The sequence below is a fragment of the Eretmochelys imbricata genome, chromosome 10 (genome assembly GCF_965152235.1).
Source record: "Eretmochelys imbricata isolate rEreImb1 chromosome 10, rEreImb1.hap1, whole genome shotgun sequence".
NCBI classification, from domain to species: domain Eukaryota; kingdom Metazoa; phylum Chordata; order Testudines; family Cheloniidae; genus Eretmochelys; species Eretmochelys imbricata.
In genome coordinates, this window is record NC_135581.1 from 2,118,923 (window position 1) to 2,137,836 (window position 18,914).

Below are 18,914 nucleotides of genomic sequence, written 5' to 3' on the forward strand. Positions count from 1 at the left end.
CTCAGGCTGCTGAGATTCGCCCTGGGATCCCTCTCTTGGTTGGTCATGAGCTGGAAAAGTGGCTGGGTATTAGGGTGGGTAGAAGCCAAGGCAAGGGAATTGTGGCTTAGCTGTCAATTTCCTGGGTTTTCAGTGACTGCAGCGGTAGGAAATGCATGTGAGGAGCCTTGCGTGCAAGTTCACCAAGACATTTGTGTGGGATAGAGACAGATCCCTGCACTGAAGGGCCAACAGTTCAACTCGGCCCAGTGCGATATGATGGACGAGGCTCAGAAAGCTGCAGCACACTTGTAGCTACTGAGATGGGCGAAGGAGCCCTTGGCTCACCCTGGGCCTGGAGATAACCACTGGCTGGAACTCCTGCCCGCCTGCCAGCTGGTCTGGTCTCATTTAGCTGCCAGGCTACTCAGGGCAGAAGGGTGTGTTATCAGGGTGCAAAGCGCTATTGTCTTTGCGGCACCCTATCTGTGTTCTAGAATAAAGCGACACCAATATTAATAAATAATCTGCACCAGCCGCAGCAGCAGCGCTTGGGCACCGACTGGCTGCTGCAGGACAAAAAACAAAGGGAAGGTTGCGTAAAACCAAAGGAAAGAAGGATCCCAGTACAGGGCTCCAAGGCATTATTATCGGAGCCCTGCTGATTCATCTGGGCCAGCAGTCCCGCCCACAGACAGTGCCCTGGATGTCTAATTCCTCTCCCTGCAGTGCTGGGGGGTGCAGATCCAAGACTAAGCATGGAAGTGCTTGGGGTGGAGCCCTGTGACATTTCCACAGAGAACAGTGGTCTAAAGGGATCACTTGTCTGTCCCTTCTGCTCTCGCCCCTCTCCCCAGGACTCAAAATGCTCCTGTTTTCAGGTGGAGAACCCAGTTCTCTGCATGCAGAAACCTCCAGACGAGACCAGAATTGCTTGGTTTGCCAACTTGCAGAAGAGTGGGAATTTCTTTATACCACTGCTATCCCTTCCCTGGGTTTTGGCCCCTTCTTTTCACTTATGCCCCTCCCATCTTCCTCGTTTCTGAACCTAACCTTGGCTCAGAGGGCTTGGCTGTATTTCTTCTGAGTCCTGGTCTTCTCTTTCCCTCACTCCCCCCGCCCTTCAGGGATTCCTGTTTTACAAGGCCAGATCCTCAATGTAATTACCAGCCTTTTCTTATCTTAATCACCCTGCCTCTGTTTGTAAACAAACACTGACTCCCTGCCCCAGGGGCACAAGCTGGGAGAAGCACCTCTCTAAGAGTTGTCACTTTGGATGGGCTATCACCAGCAGGAGAGTGAATTTGTGTGGGGGGGTGGAGGGTGAGAAAACCTGGATTTATGCTGGAAATGGCCTAACCTGACGATTACTTTAGATAAGCTATTACCAGCAGGACAGTGGGGTGGGAGGAGGTATTGTTTCATATTCTCTGTGTATATATAAAGTCTGCTGCAGTTTCCACGGTATGCATCTGATGAAGTGAGCTGTAGCTCACGAAAGCTCATGCTCAAATAAATTGGTTAGTCTCTAAGGTGCCACAAGTACTCCTTTTCTCTCTGCAGAACTCACATTCCACACTAATACTGGTTTCAGAGTAACAGCCCTGTTAGTCTGTATTCGCAAAAAGAAAAGGAGTACTTGTGGCACCTTAGAGACTAACCAATTTATTTGAGCATAAGCTTTCGTGAGCTACATCCGATGAAGTGAGCTGTAGCCCACGAAAGCTTATGCTCAAATAAATTGGTTAGTCTCTAAGGTGCCACAAGTCCTCCTGTTCTTTTCACACTAATACTGTGCAGTTAAGAGCTCCGCCTGTGAGCCCACCTTGGCGCCCTTGATCACTGTTACCAACACTGCTCCTTGCAGATCCCAGCTACTGACCAGGCCTCGCCTAGTGAGACATGATCACTGCACAAGGTGCTGTGGCTGGCTTCCTTTTTATAAAGTTATTTGGTTATTTTTGCTGGTGTCTCATTCTCTGATGCAGCAGATGGCAAAATCAGTGTAATAAAGACAAGTCTCTTCTCCCTCATGGCACGTGTCTGGGATGCCCATTTGCCTTAAGGGAAGTTGTGCTAGGACAAATAGGGCCATGGCCTTTCATATCTAGTACGGTCCATTGCTTCCAGACTATCCACTGGAGAGGAGAGCCATGCAGTGGTCAGAGTGGAGGGGAAATTTGGAGATTATGGTGGAAGAGTCATTGACACCGTCAGCCCAGGGCACAGCTGCACTGAAACTGTCAAACAGCACTGCTAGTTGTATTAGCAAAAAGGCTGAATACAGAGCGAGTGAGAGACCCTATCTGGGGGAAGAACTGGTCAAGGGCAGGGTTCTTTGGAGAGAACCCTCAGCACCGACTCGGTGCATTGTGCTAGGGGCCAGTATGCTGCTGGAAGTTCTGTTTTCCCGCTCCCTCTGAGGTGCCTACTCCATTCATGATGGTTGAAGATGCGTGGCGCTTTGTGCAAGGGGGGAGGGGCAGTTAACTCCTATCCTGGCTAAATTCAAAACTGGGCAGTTCCATTCTGCTATCCCAACTGTCCCCTGCAGTTATGAAGGTGACGCTCTTCACACCTGACCTATGGTGCTGGGGATGGATGCTGGGCTCTGCTCCAACAGCAGTGGTGGGAGAAGTGATTCCTCCTCCCCCAGCTATGTGCGTCCAGCTGAGACTCTAGTCATTGTTATCAACAGCCTGCTGCTTGCCCCTCTGGTCAGCAATCCGTGCCTCTCTCATGGATGCCCATGCAGGAACGAACGCCTCTGGCCCCCAGTGAGCTGTTTTGCTCAGTGGCAGGCAGGCACGCACCCCCTCTCTCGTTCCCCCAGCAAATGCAAGCCAGCTTGCCTCTGTTTCAGGGCAGAGCACACGCTAGCTAGAGACTTGCACAATGACATTGTTAGCCCACATCAGCTGGTACCTGCCCAAAGGCCTGTTTCTTGCAGCACCCGGGCATTGCCACTGGACACCTAAGCTCCATGTTCCAGTGAAATAGGTTCCTGCTCCCTTTATACCATAACAGGGAAAAAGGCCCATGTGCCAGGTGTGCCTGGCTCTGCCCTGCGAGCTGGCTGGGCCTAGGGCCCCCATGAATTTGCTAGGAGCTCTGCTCACTGCTAACAGCTTGCATGAACTGCAAACAGGGGTGAGGTTAGTGTTTTATGTTAATTTACAAATATCCTTGCCCTGGTTTCTCCTCCCCATTAACCAAACCAGCTTCATGTAACCCCAGGAGTGTGAGGATGACTCAAAATACAGCCCCAGCTGATACACGGCACCTTTGTAAGCAGTGAGCTGGCCCCTCCCAGGAGACTCTGCTGCTAAGTTTAAATAAATACTGGCTAACTGGTACCTCAAGCTAGAGGCATTAAGATCTTTTCTAGAAAGGACTTGAGAGTTCATGCCTCTTCCGAAGCTGGAGTGCTAGATACAGGTTAGGAGCCAACACTAGGCCCTGCAAGTCACTAATATTGCAGCCAATTGGTCAACTAGTTCCAAGAAATCTCTGGCCTAGCCTGGGGGCTCTGGTCTTTGTAGAGCAGGTCTGACCCCCACCAATGCTCCTGGGGCCCATTCCTCTTGTGGCAGGGCCCTATGATAGCCAGCAGTTACACAATGCTCACAAGGCTTGGAGCGATAGTGAAATCTCCTTTGTGGCTGACCCCAGCTATCGTGGAAGCACAAGCTGGGAGAAGGCAACTTCCCAAAGCTCTGATTTTTGTTAAGTTTCTGAGCCCTGTTTATACTTCAAACAAAGCATTTGAGCATGGCGTAATGCTGCCAACAGCCCTGGCCCGTCAAGGGCAGGGCATTCATGGCCCACAAAGCAGTATGGTGGCAGAATGCAGGGTTGGTTTATTGTTTAAGCAAGTGAGAATGTTTTTAAAAGGTTCCTGAACAGAGGAATCCAGTAGCGGAGTCTCCATTGCCCCCAAAGCCAACTAGCTCCACTGTGGCCATTTGCTCCAGAGCTGTGCAGCAAAGCCTCCTCTTGGAAGTTGTGGTTCATTCTACTGTATCAGGCTAATTGTAGACACCAGAAAACTACAACTCCCAGGAGGCAATGGTGACAGGCACCAACCTAGGAACACTTCATCATTCGAGTTAGTGCAGCCAGCCGGCAGGTAGAGGTTCAGAGACGAGCCCGGACAGAGCGATGCTCCAGAGGATGCAGGTTAAAGGGGCCAGATCTAGGGGATTTTAACAGGGCTGCATTTGTGAGGTCTTCGCTGGTGACTTGGTCTTTAGGCCCTGGCAGAGGCCACCTTAACAAAGACAACAAAACAGATGGTCATTGAGGCAGCAGCGTGGCAGCTCAGTATGATAAAAGGGGATTCCACGCGGACACGTGCCTGGGCAGCCCTGCACCTGCAGCCCCGGCTGGACAGCTGGGCTAACACCCCACAGCACCAGATAGCGCTATCCCAGTGCGTGGAGAGCCATGGCACGTCCCCTCACTCATCCAAATGGCTTTTGACTACACCCCCTTAATTCTACCATCCTAAAGTAGCTCCCATCTTCCAGAGGGGTTTTCCCCTTTTACTAACTTCACGATGCCCAGGTGTGGTCACCAATCAAGAAATCCTTGTGAAATGCCCTGTGTGGTGTTGAGACTCTGAAGACATGGACATCATGGTAACATGCATAGAGCTGGACCCTTCTGCTGGCCCTCTCTTGCCAAGCATAGAGCTGCCTTGGTCAGTCAGCAAAGAGATGGTTGGTAGCATCGGTGCCACTCTGCAACGTGACTTAACATGTTATTGCAGCTACTCCATGTCTAACTTCCATGTGATCATGCAAGAAGCTCAGCAGTTTGTGTGTCTGGGCATGTGATCTTCCAGGCGTCAATCTATGTGCACGTGCCTGACAGCTGCAGAGTACATAACTCTTGCTTTTCTATGGAGAGGCCATGAGGGGAATAGACAGGAGGGTCAAATCCTTTCAGCAGTTAAGCTCACTTAGCAACAGGACACAATGTCCTCCCATGCCAAGAACATCTGACTTAATACTTGCTCTGCTTAGGTGAAAAGGCAGCAGGCCCTGGCCCATCGTCACCTTTTCATCACACTAAACTCAGGCAAGGTCACCCAAAGAGAAATGTACAGTAAAGCTCTTTAAGCCTCCAGCAACATCTGGCTCCAGGCCCAGTTTCACAGGGTTTCTTAAACTTTACTTAAATACAATTGCACCCACTGAATGGATCTGGTTAGCCAATGCAGGACCAAAGTGTTAAGAGACCTCTGGAAGTGGGTTTAAACCAAAAACTGAATTTCACCTGCCATTTTGTTGCTCAGTAACCCAATTTTGAGAGATCCCTTTGTAACTCTTCACAGCTTTGGATTTAATTATTTTGAGTAACTTTGTATCATCTGCAAATTTTGCCACTTCACTGTATACCCCTTCTGCCAGATCATTTATGAATATGTTGAATAGCAGTGGTCCCAGTACAGATCCTTGGGGGACCCTGCTATTTACCTCTTTCCACTTTGAAAACTGTCCATTTATTTTGTTTCCTATTTTGTAACCTGTTACGGATCCATGAGAGGACTTCCCCTCTTATGCCATGACTGCTCACTTTGACAAGGTCCCCTACCAAAAGCTGTTAAGCAAAGGCTTTCTGAAAGTTCAAGTACACTATATCCACTGGATCACTCTTATTCACATGCTTGTTGACAACCTCAAAGAATTCTAATAGATTGGTGAGGCACGATGTCCCTTTACAAAAGCCTTGTTGACTTTTCCCCAACACATCATGTCCATCCGTGTATTTGGTAATTCTGTTCTTCACTAGAGTTCCAACCAATTTGCCTGGTACTCAAGTTAGGTTTACCAGCCTGTAATTGCCAGGATTATCTCTGAAGCCTTTTTAAAAAAATCAGTCACATTAGCTCTCCTCCAGTCACCTGGTACAGAGGCTGATTGAAGCAATGGGTTACATGCCACAGTCAGTAGTTTTGCAATTTCACATGAGTTCCTTCAGAACTTGTAGGTGAAAGCCATCTGATACTGGTGACTTATTACTGTTTAATTTAGCAATTTGTTCCAAAAACTCAGTTATTGACACCTCAATCAGGGAAAATGTCTCAGATTTGTCACCTAAAAAGGAATGGCTCAGGTGTGGGAATCTCCATCACATCCTCTACGGTGAAGACTGATGGAAAGAATTCATTTAGCTTCTCTGCACTGGCCTTGTCTTCCCTGAGTGCTCATTTAGCACTTCAGTCTTCCAGTGGCCCCACTCCTTGTTTGAGAGGCCTCCTGCTTCTGATATAGTTAAAAAAATTGCTGTTAGTTAGGCTGTGTCTTTTGCTAGATGCTTTTCAAATTCTTTTTTGACCTGCCTAATTATATTTGATTTGCCAGAGTTCATGGTTCTTTCTATTTTCCTCACTCGGGTTGGAATTCCAGTTTTTAAAGGATGCCTTTACCACTGCCTCTTTTAATTGCTACTTGGCAAAACTGGAGGGTTCTTACCTTCATCAACTGTTTATACCCACCTTCCGTTCTCTGCCTGGCTGGAGTTAGTAGTCTTTTTTTGGCTGGGGCCTGTTATCACATTAAAGCTGAGTGAATAGTTTTATGCAAGGTCAGTAAGTGTTTGTCAGAGTTTTTCAGGACAGTTTCCTGTCAGTGGCCCTAGAATTTCATTTTTCTGTTTCTAGGTATACAGGTGAAATGGACAGCAACAGCACAAGTTATTCTGTTTCTGGTGATGCAAAAGGCTCTTTAATGCACTCAAACTAAATGCCTGATAATAAATCGTTCAGGTGCCTCTCTCTGAACAACAGAATGTGGAATGAGTCCATCAACACAGCAGGAACTCAGTGCCCTTGGCAGAAAGCTTACTCTGCTTTCAGAGCAATTGGACTTGGAAAGTTACAACTTTCAAGTCACTTGACCCATATAAGAGGCTTTTAATTTATGTACAGTAAAAAATACAAACAAACCAGACAGTGGTGTTACATTTGATTAACCGTAGTTACAACACACTTAGTATTTATATAGCTGCTAGTTAATGTGTGTCAGAGCCCTACGTGAGACAAAACAGCTAAAGGCCCGTCGCTACTATTCTCACCACTGCATGCCTACAACACTACTGCCATGCACCCTGGCTCCCCGGTCCATGTAAGATACCCTTCAGAGGCCCCCACGTTCAGCAGGGAAGGGGAAATGTTAAGTTTGAATACAATCTAACATGAGGAGACTCTGTTTATCCTTGGCAGGGCCCACCTTACAGGAGTCAAGTGTGTGGAGTTTGTAGCCTTATGTGAATTAGGCACACAGGCTACCTCCACAAGAATTATGTTTAGAGTGGCATTTTGGCATTTGTTCAGACGCTACTTTTTCTAGGGATTTGATTTTTTCATGTTAGTTTTACATTGCAAGTAAGAGATGCCAATAGGCTGTGCCCCATGCAGCACTGCAACCCTGGACAAATGCCACATGCTCCCACTTCTGGTTCCAGATAATTCAATGCAGCAGGGGGCATCCTCTTTCCATAATCCCATCTGACTCCGAGCTGCATGATGCTCAGAAGGAAAATGGGCATCAGCCATGAAAACTAACCCCTGCAAGGCGTCTGGGATTAGTGGAGGTAAATGTCCCTACTGCTGGAAGTAACCAGATGATGAGACGTGTCCCTTCACACAGGGCAGAGAAAGCCAAGACTCGGCCCATAGGCCTGTGGGGTAGGAGTCAGGGAAGCTAAGCTTGCTTCAAGCTTTTCAGTAGCCAAGGGAGGCAGAGGATGTTCTATTCTTAGTGTGGGAGAGAATCTCGGTCCACGGGCTAGAGGGGAGATGAAGGAAAATCCTGGCTCTTACTTGGACAGAGTAAGTATTTACAGTAGTCACCCTTAATGAAGACGTTGGCCACACAGCCGCTCTGTTCAAGAATGAAGGTTATTTCTAAGAGTCAGACACAATGGCTTTGAAGCTGAATAGAACAGATGTGTGCAATTCACTTTGGCTAGGAAGTATTTACAGTACGATCCTGCCTCATTGCTCAGTTGCAGCAGGATGCATTAATCTAGTGGGAATTGTAACTGCACTCCAACCCCAAAATGTCGAATGGCACACCTCCCAGACAACATGGAATGAAATACATTTGAGCAAATATACAAAGTTTAAACATGACATAGGAACTTTTCACAAGGTTCTGCTTGCTGGAGCTGTAGTGTTAATAGCACAGAGCGGGGACATGCCACTCCAAACAGCAGAGCTCATTAAACATCCCTCCCATCCCCCAAAGCTCCCTGTAGTGCCTTCACTTTTCTGAAACACAGTAAATTGGCTACTAGACCTGAGTAAGTGGCAAGAACTTCTGGTAATAGCTCTTTGTAACATCAATCATCAGCTCTTGGGTGCATTCTGGGAGTTCTCCAGAGAAGAGCCCTGAAAAACCAAGAAGAGCATGAATGCAAGTGTTCTCTTGGGAAGCAGTGAGCCTGAAGAGTTTTATTCAGCTTCTCCACTAGTATTTATGCTGTTTAACCTGCAGTATATAGAGCAGCCCATGGGCTTATGTAGGGACACTGCTCTCATGTAGATCAATACAAAAGTGTGGCTTCCCCTGTCATCCCCTAAGAGATGCAGTAAGGCAGTCTGTCTCCAGCTAGATCTCTTAAGAGCTTACACCCATCCTAGATAAACAAGGGTCATGAAAGCTCTTTCCTAAAGGAAGGCTAGTAACAAAGGTTACATTGACCTTTCCACCACTGCTGTTTCCAAATGACTGGAACATTGACACCTCCAGTATGGTCAGCAGTGCTGTTGGGGTGGGCTCTGTACCAGCACAGAGGGGTAGTCTAACAGGAGCCTCTCCCCATATATGTAGCACATGCACAGTGGTCTAACAGAATTCTCTCCAGCTGTGTTTATGGAGGCACCTGCAAATCCAGAGCATATGGCAGAGAAGAGAAGGAGACTCTTGATGCCAAAGAAGAACTGCTTGTGGAATGCTGGATGCTTGATCGGTCATGTTGCTGATTCTGAGCTCTGATAGGAAGCAATTCTGTAACTAAGAATGGTCCGAGCTGGCAATCAGACTGACAAGCCCTAGCCGTATTAACCTAGCTATTGAATGCGCAGATGCTATGCTTACTCCTACTAAACTCCTGTCCCAATAATATCCTCAGACAGTGAGGTCCATTGGTTAGAATTGTTACTTTTCAGTTCACTGAGCACTTCCCCCCAACTCTATTACTATAAGACAGTGCAACCAAGGAGCCTACCTGGCCTTCTCCACATCAGGGTGTTGTATTTCTTTTAAATATCAGGATACAAGTTAGCTGAATTTATACTGGAAGTAAAATTAAATGGACTTTACCTGGGCAGCCTGAAAAGACTGTAAAAGGTGGGACCACAGTTTCAGGGGGTAGAACTGTGTTGGCTAGAATTTTGCAGCAGTCTTTCAAAACACACCTACGACCCTAAAACAAAGACCGGATTCTGTTTGATTGTATAACACCACCACCACACTTTGTCTTACTCCTACTCGTGTCTCTAATATTCAAAAGTGAGTCTGACTGCTCTTTATTAGTCAAAGTCAACACGAGGGCTGTCTGTAAGAAGCAAGATGTCTGCCTGCAACCCAGGGTTCTTCTCTCAGCTCTGATTGCTGATTTCACTATTAGGCCTCGTCTATACTAGAAGTTATACCAGCATAATGTTGGTTAGGGGTATGATTTTTTTAAAAAAACAAACAAAACCAATAGTTGTACTTGTATAAGCCCTAATATAGATGCAGTTATACTGGATAAAGCTACCTTATATTGGTATAGCTTATTTCTGATTTGGGAAGCAAAATCAGCTGTACTGATATGTTGCCCTTATACTCCATCCACACACAACAGCAAATGCCCCTTAAATTCTATTAGCACAATTAAAGCAGCAAAAATGTTCTAGTTTCGATAAGCCCTTACTGCCATGCTGGCAGTCTAGAAATCACTAGTGCATTCAGTAAGAGTTACTAGTTTTTTCTATTTCCTTTCATACACTTTGAGTAGGTATAAAAATGTTTTATGTAGCTTTGGCCAACAATAACTTCTTGTGCGTTAACATACATCGCAAACTTTAATGTTTTACAGATCAACACGTACTAGTAGAGATTGTCTTGTGCGGAAAAACTGTGTTCCTCATACATGCACAGTAGGGATTTGCATATTAAAACAAGCCACTTCAGGTAAGTAGATATTCAAGTTGGAATTGGTAGTCCTACCCATGCAGTAATTGGGCAACATATTCCCCATTGCAGTACTCAATAACCTTGACTGTATGGCACTATCTATATCAGAGTTGAGCCCCACTCTCTCCTCTGGATACCCTGACATCAGCAATTGCTAATGCGTGCTGATAACCCAACTGCTCTTATTTGGCTTAAAGAGGCAGACAAAGCCCAGAAACAAACAGCAATTAATAGGGCCGTCCACTTGTCTAGCCTTGTGTAAACACAATGTTTGAAAAGAACAAGCATGTCTTTGAAACAGGCAACAGCGATTAGACTGAAATTGCTGCAATATTTAATGAAACTCAGGACATTAACCTTTTTGAAAGAGTCACTCTGTTCAAAGACACTTGGGAGCCTGTCTGAAAAGATTAGCAATTAATGCTCCATACATTCATTTATCCAAATGATGATACAGCAAACTGCACATTAATCTTGATGATAAACTGCCAACTGATACAGAAAGCCATTTCTAATGGGAGTCATTATTTGGCCATTCATTACAGGCAGATAGGAGCTATAGAGGCCTCACAATGCCATGGTATCTCAGTTCCTTCATGAGACTTTTCTAAAGTCTTCCAGCCTGGTTTGACTTGTGAGAGGGAGAGAGATACCCCTGGGACATTGGCTCTGAAAAAGGAGCCCTTGGGGCCTCTCCTGCCTGCACGAGTTACTCTTGGAGAGAAGAAACTGAAGGTGCCATGTGCTGCAAGGAAGGGGAATAAACCAGACAGTGGAGAAGTAGCCATCATTTTCCTTGAGGAACTGAAACCTAAGTGTGTGTCCCTGCATATTAGGGATTCTGTGTCTCAGGTAATAAGGTCACAGCTCTCAGAAAGGCCTTTTTACCACATTTAATTACACCCACCCTCATTTTTCCTGCCTGTCAGCATTAAGCCATTTAAAGACATTATTGCATTCTTCCCTCTTCATACCACTGGCTCATTCCTGCCTTCCCATCTAGCTTTGATCATTTCCAGGCAGTACATGCTGGCACCTCCCCAACTCCAGGTTTCTGTGGAGCAGAAGGCAATGTGGCTTTGCAGTGTTTGATGTCTGATAAAGACCTAGTGTTATGGGCACATGTTTGGCGTAAGGTGTATCGGTTAATCTGAACTACAGCTGGTTGCCTTTTTCCCTCTGAAGCAGCTGAGTAGGCTGCAGGATCTAGCATTATCAGTGGGTATAAATGTAGAATCCAGAGGTTGTTCTCAACTAAAATAAGGCAGTATCACTAACGGCATAATCAATTACACAAGTGACCCCCTTGGGCGTGGTCAGGCAAACTCCACACTTGCCTTAGGCCTATTATTCAAGGCTTTCTAGACCTCAGTTACTGTGCCAGTTCCAGAACACTGCTAGCACCTGCTGTTTCCCAGTCAGCTGTATGTGCTGCCCTTCCCCAAAGCCCAATCTCAAGCTCTGTTGTAGAGCAGAGCGCATACACACCTGACTGGAAGGCGTGCAACAGAGGTGCACTCGGGTCCAGCACAGACTCCTCACACTAAGCTCCAGGAGCCTGAGGGACCAGTTACGGTTTTGGTAGCTCCTTTGCTTCAGAAGCATTCTCAATACAAAAGAGCACAGTCTCTGCCCCCAAAGAGTTTTCAAGCTCCAAGCTGAGGGAGGGGGTATTATATGAGGAGAGTCATCAAAGTGGGGACCATCCATAGCAATACAAATCACCCCTGGCTAGGATCTGTTCCAGTGTATGGAAACCTCTGGTCCAATCCAAAGTTAGTCCATCTCTCTTAACCCAAGGATGGGAATTTCCCTGATGCCCTGAACCAGCAAAAGGAAGTACAAGTTCTTAACTGTATTTGAGGGGTTTAAAGAAAGAAGACTGACCACACGTACTTACAATGACACAATTCTTGCCTATGTGAACGTAGGAGCCGATCTGGGCTGCATTGACAACACAGTCTTCTTCTATAAACACATGATCACCGATGTGGAGAGGGAAGAAAGCAACTCTGGAGAAGGAGAAGGGGTTATTTGCTCAGGCTTTGCAGCACCGATGAATCCACAATACCATTAAACCCAAAATCATGTAAGTGTCCATACCCTCACCAGCTTGCCAAAGGCAGGGCCTGGAGCCAAGACAGATCTGGTCAGAGATGGTGCATTTCATATTAATTCCTCATGATGATCAAGCAACTTTTCAAACCAAGCCAACTGATAACCATTAACCTTTTGTAATAGGCGTTAGTGCAGGGAGAGAGGGGGAAGGGCACACAAGGAGAAGCCAAACCAGCCTGCAGGGATACAAGTAGGTCCTGCCAGCCAAGACTTCATGGACATTCTGTCTGAGGTGCTTATCTGACCCTCGTCGCCACAGTATCTGTGCACCTCACAATCTTTTAATGTATTTATCCTCTCAACATCCCCATGAGCAGGGCAGTGCAGTTCTCCCCATTGGACAGATGGGGAACTGAGGCACAGAGCGCCTGTGTGGCTTGCCAAAGGTCACACAGGAAGCTAATGGTACATCAGGGAATTGAACCTGGGTTTCAAGTCCTAGGCTAGTGCCCTAATCACTGGACCATCCTTCCAGCTCGACTGTTACAAACTTGAAGCATTGCTGCCTTCTAACTCCAGCAGCTCTTTAATGGATCTGTGTTACTAGTGCACCAGACACTTCGATTCTAGGGCACTGCCTGAGAAGTTGAGTATTGGAGGACATTCAAGCAGGACATCCCTAGGGGCACAGCCAAGGACTGTGCTCATTCATTTGCTCATGAATTAAACTGTGTCCTGCAACTGTTTGCAAACCAGGCACCTTGTAACAGTCACAGTAGAAGATTCTGTGGTCATATGAAAATATCACCAAGATGGTGTTTTTAAAAACAATTTAAGGTCTGAATCCCTGGGTCTGTCTAAGCTCTACTTAGAGGAAGGAAGGTGGAAAAAAGTGGCTCTAAACCCCCTTTCTGCTCCTGGGACCGGATGGGGCCTAAAACCGCAGCTCAAGAGTTGCTCTAAATTATGCTGTCTGAGCTGCTGGCCAGAGATTGTCAGCACATGACGCACTCCAGTTTTGTTCCCTGCATGTCACTTGTGCCTGAGGAACAGGGATTGAGGTTGAGAGCTGGCTATGGCTGAATAAAGCATTAACACTAACTGGTTTGTGATACTGCCCCAACGGACCATAAGCTTTTCAGGGCAGAGGTACCTCTCTGGCTGTCACAAATGGGCTCAAATAATGAAGCAACTATCTGTATTTGAAACTCCACAGGAGAAAAAAAACCATAAAATCTGTTCTCTTTTGAATACTGAATTTTAACTATTAAATTCCAAGAAGGCAGCTAGGACACTGAACACACACAGTCTGACATTTTCTGGGCTTAATGTGCCGTTTAGGAGCTTTAGGTCAGCTGCTTGTTAAAGCATTTTGAATTAAGAGCCGGAGTGGGAAGCGGGAATGAGAAGAATAAATCAATGAAATCTAAAAGTTCAGAATGATTAAGTGATTTTAACCCTTATGCGGCCATCTACTGATAAACATTGAGAAGGCCATAATAGCCCATGACTGGGTACGAAGGTTAATTCAAAATATCTATAGGTGATACATGGTCCCAAAGGACAGCTCTATGTTCGGATTAGATGTAAATAAAGGCCAGTGGGTTGAGTGTGCATTTAGACATGGGAATCTTTAGGGATTTCTTTTGCCAATGCTTCAGTCAAGGTATTAGATACAAGTGGGTCATAAGAGACCCACTGCAAAGGGGGAAAAAAAATGGTTGTGTCTATTTTGCTTCTTTTGATGAAGAAAGTCAGTCCGACATGGCATTTTAAAGTTAAATTAATTTCAAGCATGCAGTTTATATTAGAAATTCCTCAACTCTGGGAGACTATTGCTGGAATATGGTATCTAAAGCCCTGGACCCTGCAATGTGTATACATGAGCAATCACTGCATTCAGATGGAGCTTCATGTGAGTGCAGGGATCCCTGGTCCACCTCTCATTGCAGGATTGGGCCACACATGACAACTAACATACAAACACACACACATTTTTAGATACACATCTTTTTCTGTTACAAATAAACAACCACTTGGTATGCTCAACTGCTCTACAATCTAGTTATCATTAACTGGCTGATTTCCTATAGGCATCCAGGGCAGAGGCTGGTCTTGAAAGAAGGAAGTATAGTAGCCTGATGGATCAGTTTGGAGATGTTTTTCCATGCATGTTAAATAGCCACAGACGCCAAAGGACAAATAAACAGAACCCTACAAATAATATTCCAGCCTAGTTATCTCCAGTACCAGAGATCTGAGATGTATATTGTACAATGCAAGACTCTTCCTTTATAGATATTATTAAAATATGGTATTAATATAGTTAGATCTGGCTGAGGTGCATTGGAAGAGTATGTGCTAGTCCCAGGCTGCATTCAGGCCTTAGAAAATGAGTAAGTATTTTTAAAAGGTGAACTGAAAAGTTTAAACAGAATTGTTTAAGAATCCAAACCACTAGCAAAATATATTTAGACTTAAAAATGGCAAATATATACATTTTAAATAAATAGGTCAGCCTCTCCTTCACCTACATGTCCGAGTTCAGTCTAGTGATTTCCATGCTGCAATTTAACAGGATTACTGACTCACAAAGCAGAGCAGGGAATAGGAGAAAATGCTGACTTAGGAGGATTTATGCAAAACCGTAGCAAGAGAAACAGTCCCCTGAGTTCAGCTCTTAGCAAATCCAAAGCTTCTAAGTTCACCTTTCAGTTAACAAGCCTCACAGCATAGCACAGAAGAAATATAAACTCCTACCCCTTGCTGAATTTCTTGAAAGGCGGCCTGATGACACTGCGGCTTTTCACAACACAGTGGCGTCCAACTCTTACGTTTGCCAGATCACCACGAATGATACAATCATTCATAACTATCGTCTAGGAAACAAGAGAAACAGAGCCAAACGAGTTCAAGTTCTGCCAATGTTTTCAGTAGCTTTATTATAATATATGGGGCCACACTGAGCACTAGTGTAATTTCAATGAAATTATATCTTACAGCAGGACTCAGTTGGGCCCAAGGAACACCAACTTGTACCACTAGCACATATTAGTGTATGAATTGTGGCCTATAGAGCAAACCACATGAATAAGAATAGAAAATGCAGATTCACTGTTAAAGTCCCTTTCATGAGAGCACCCCAAGACAAATTAATGAAGCCTCAAGACACCATACAAAGGGTTCAGTTCTTATTTCCACTCCACTAATAGTCAGGTTGAGGCACAGAAAGGTTAAGCAGCTTGCCCAAAGGCTACACAGCGAGTGCAGAGATTTTGGATCCCAGTACTGCAATTGATCCAACAGCTAGAAGTTGAAGCTAGATAAATTCAGACTGTAAATAAGGGTGTAAATTTTTTAACTGTGAGAACCACTGGAACAATTTACCCAGGATTGTGGAGGATTCTCCATCACCCACATTTTTAAAATCATGATTGAATATTATTGTAAAATCTCTGCTCTAGGAATTACTTTGGGGAAGTTCTGTGGCCTGTGCTATGCAGGAGGTCAGACTAGATGATCACAGTGGTCCCTACTGGTCTTGGAATCTATCTATTATCCACGCGCATATATATAAGTATGCATTAAGCACTAATAGTAAGCCCAAATATTGCAACAGTAATATAATCTAAACTGGCCTATACCATAACCCTGTACAATTATGCTCTGTATCCCATAACTATTACTTGCATTTGCTGAAGTAAGCATTTGGTATAAGTAGTTAAGAAACATCAAAAATCAAGATACGTTTGCTGTATGTCTTAGTACAAGTTAGCGAAGTACCCTCACGGACCAGTACCTTGAATGCTAGTATCCAAAGCAAAGATAGGAAGGAACAGGACAAGAAACTAGGGAACTGGGACAAAAAAGAAATAGATAAGTTCATGGAGTATAGGTCTATCAATGGCTATTAGCCAAGATGGGCAGGGATGGAACTGACGGGTTAGATTTTAGTGACATGTAAAGAGATATACAACTTGTAAACTCATCATATAAATAATACCAGCTAAAATGTGTAACTTGGGGAGCACACCACTCGCATAAGGTGAATGTAACATCACTGCATGGCTTGGCTTCTCGGAGACTGTACTGTGTAGAACCTTTTCCCTGTACCATATTAATAAATCTGACACTGGGTATTTGGCCTTGACTATATTTAATAACAAATCAAAGTGTGGTCAAACAGTTGATTATACAATTTATCACATGAGAGTTTGACTGTAAACCACAGAAATGCTTGATTTTACAAGAAGTACACCAGTGACTTGGTATTACCCACCTTTCCATTCAGAACTATGTTCTGGCTTCCGCAGAGCACTGACTGTCTGCTGACTTTGTTGCCAGATGCCTGAGGGAAACCAAGAGACAGAGACGATCAGTGACAGAAATACAGCCTTGTGATACAAACATCTTATTATATCTGTGGATTGTGTGGGGTCCTTTATAATAATGAACCTTCATTATAGAATTTTATAACACACAGTTTGCAAACAGAATGCTTTCACGTTGCCTCCAGGACTCCTGGATGTTAGTCCTTAGGCAAGATCCAATGTAGTGTCAGCTGAATATTCAACTGTCCTCCATTGAATCTCTTCTTCAGACTCTCTTCTGGCAGTCAATCTTCCATTGGGACTCTGCTCCAAGACTGTAATATTGTAATTTAAAGAATACAAGGAAGAAGTGACAGATGTGCTAGGCCATAACCCTTGTCATACTCCTCTCTCTTAACGCCCCCGATTTGGTGGCCTGCAAGTAGGAAAAACAAAAACTCTACTAAGACGAAAAAGAGACTTTTAAAATCTCAGATAACGCCTTCCTTTGGGCCTCCCAGTGCAGCCTGCTCTTCTGGAGTGGGAGCTCCCACAGGCAAGGGTTGCCCGGATGCCCTGTATACCAAAACCTGCATGCACCTAGAACAGATGCAGAGACCAGGACCTGCATCCTCCTGTCTGCTCTGCAATCCTTCCATACCGATCTGTCAAGACCAGCCTTGGACTGGATGCTCTTTAGGGCAGGAGCCATGTCTCCTGTGGGAGTTCTGGGAAATAAAGCAAACTAAGCATTCACGGAATAAGAGGGAAGGTTCTCTCATGGATGACTAACTGGTTAAATGATAGGAAAAAGGGGCAGGAATAAATTATCAGTTTTCACAATGGAGATAGGCAAATAGCAGGGGCTGCCCAAGAAGCTATACTGAGACTTGTGCTGTCAACATATTCATAAATAATGGGAAAAAGGGGATGAACAGTGAGGTGGCAAAATTTGGAAATGATATTAAGTTACTCAAGATAGTTAAGTGCAAAGCTGACTGCAAAGAGTTACAAAGGGATCTCAAAAAACTGAGTGACTTGGCAACCAAATGGCAGATGAAATTCCTGTTGATAAATGCAAAGTAATGCACACTGGAAACAATAATGGATTCTAAATTAGGTGTTACCACTCATGAAAGAGATCTTGGGAGTTGTCATGGATAGTTCTCTGTAAACATTTGCTCAACGTGCAGCAGCAGTCAAAAAAGCGAACAGAACGTTAGGAATCATTAGAAAAGGGACAACTAATAAAACAGAAAATATCATAATGCCCCTACATAAACCCATGGTGTGCTCACACCTTGACTACTGCCTGCAGGTCTGGTCTCCCCTATCTCAGAAAGGGGGAGAAAGAAAGAGCGTGTGTATCTGTAGGAATTGGAAAAGGTACAGACAAGGACAACAGAAATTCAGGGAGGCATAGAACAGCTTCCATACAAGGAGAGATTAAAATGAGTGGGGCTGTTCAGCTTCAAAAGAGACAACTAGGGAGGAGATGCTAGAGAGGTGGAGAAAGTGAACAGGCAAGTGTTATTTACCCCTTCACATAATACAAGAATGAGGGGTCACCCGCTGAAATGAAAAGGCAGGTTTAAAAACAAACAAAAAAGACTTCTTCACGCAACGCACAGTCAACCTGTGGACTTGTTAACAGGGTTGTTGCAGAGGCCAAAGGTATAACTAGGTTAAAAACAGGTCAGTTCACAGAGAACAGGTCCATCAACGGCTATTAGCCATTGGACACAACCCTGTGCTCGGGGTGTCCCTAAACCTCCAACTGCCAGAAGCTGGGGCTGTAGGGCAGGGGATGGACCACTTGGTAATCGCCCTGTTCCTTCCCTCGGGCCAGGGGCAGAGGCTTCACTGTCGGAGTCGGGCCCCGGGGCCCGGCCTGACCCCCCCCCCCGGCTGCTCACGGAGCGCCGCCCCTGGGCGCTGTAACAAGCGGCTGGGGCGCAGGGGAAGGAGCCGGCTCCTCGCCGGCCGGCTCCAGGGCCGCGCCCGGGAGAGGGCGGCTGGGGGCCCAGCTCGGGCCCGGCGCTGCCCCGGCTCCGCCCACTGCTCGTCCGCCCGCGGGGCGCCGCACCGTCTCGATGTACTCGGACTTGTTGTACAGCATCTCGCTCAGCTCCATGGCGCCGCCGCTTCCGGCCTCCCCGCTTCCGCTTCCGCCTCCTCCCCGCCATGACCCCCCCAGCCAATCCCCGCTCGGCCTGCGTACCGCCGCTTCCGGCCTCCCCGCGAGCACAGCCCATCTTCGCCAGGCTTGCCGGTGGCGTCACATCCGCCCAAACCGGACTGGCCAATCTCTTCTCAGAATCTGCGCCGCCCCTTCCACGCCGACCAACCCGAGCTCGGCTGCCTGCTGTCGTCACTC

General features: G+C 45.8%; 1 protein-coding gene across 2 annotated transcripts; it reads right to left on the bottom strand.

Moving 5' to 3' along the window:
- Positions 1-3,814: 3,814 nt before the first annotated feature.
- On the bottom strand, positions 3,815-18,703 carry DCTN5 (dynactin subunit 5). Of its 2 annotated transcripts, XM_077828268.1 has the most exons (8): positions 18,624-18,703; positions 16,507-16,575; positions 16,027-16,083; positions 14,988-15,106; positions 12,070-12,181; positions 9,312-9,414; positions 8,286-8,377; positions 3,815-4,249 (listed from the first exon to the last, which is right to left on the bottom strand). In XM_077828268.1, the coding sequence occupies exons 1-8, from the start codon at positions 18,669-18,671 to the stop codon at positions 4,229-4,231; spliced, it is 621 nt and encodes a 206-aa protein (XP_077684394.1). In that variant the 5' UTR covers positions 18,672-18,703; the 3' UTR covers positions 3,815-4,228. The 2 variants fall into 2 exon arrangements, with proteins under 2 accessions (XP_077684394.1, XP_077684395.1); XM_077828269.1 differs by lacking the exon at positions 16,027-16,083.
- Positions 18,704-18,914: the final 211 nt, after the last annotated feature.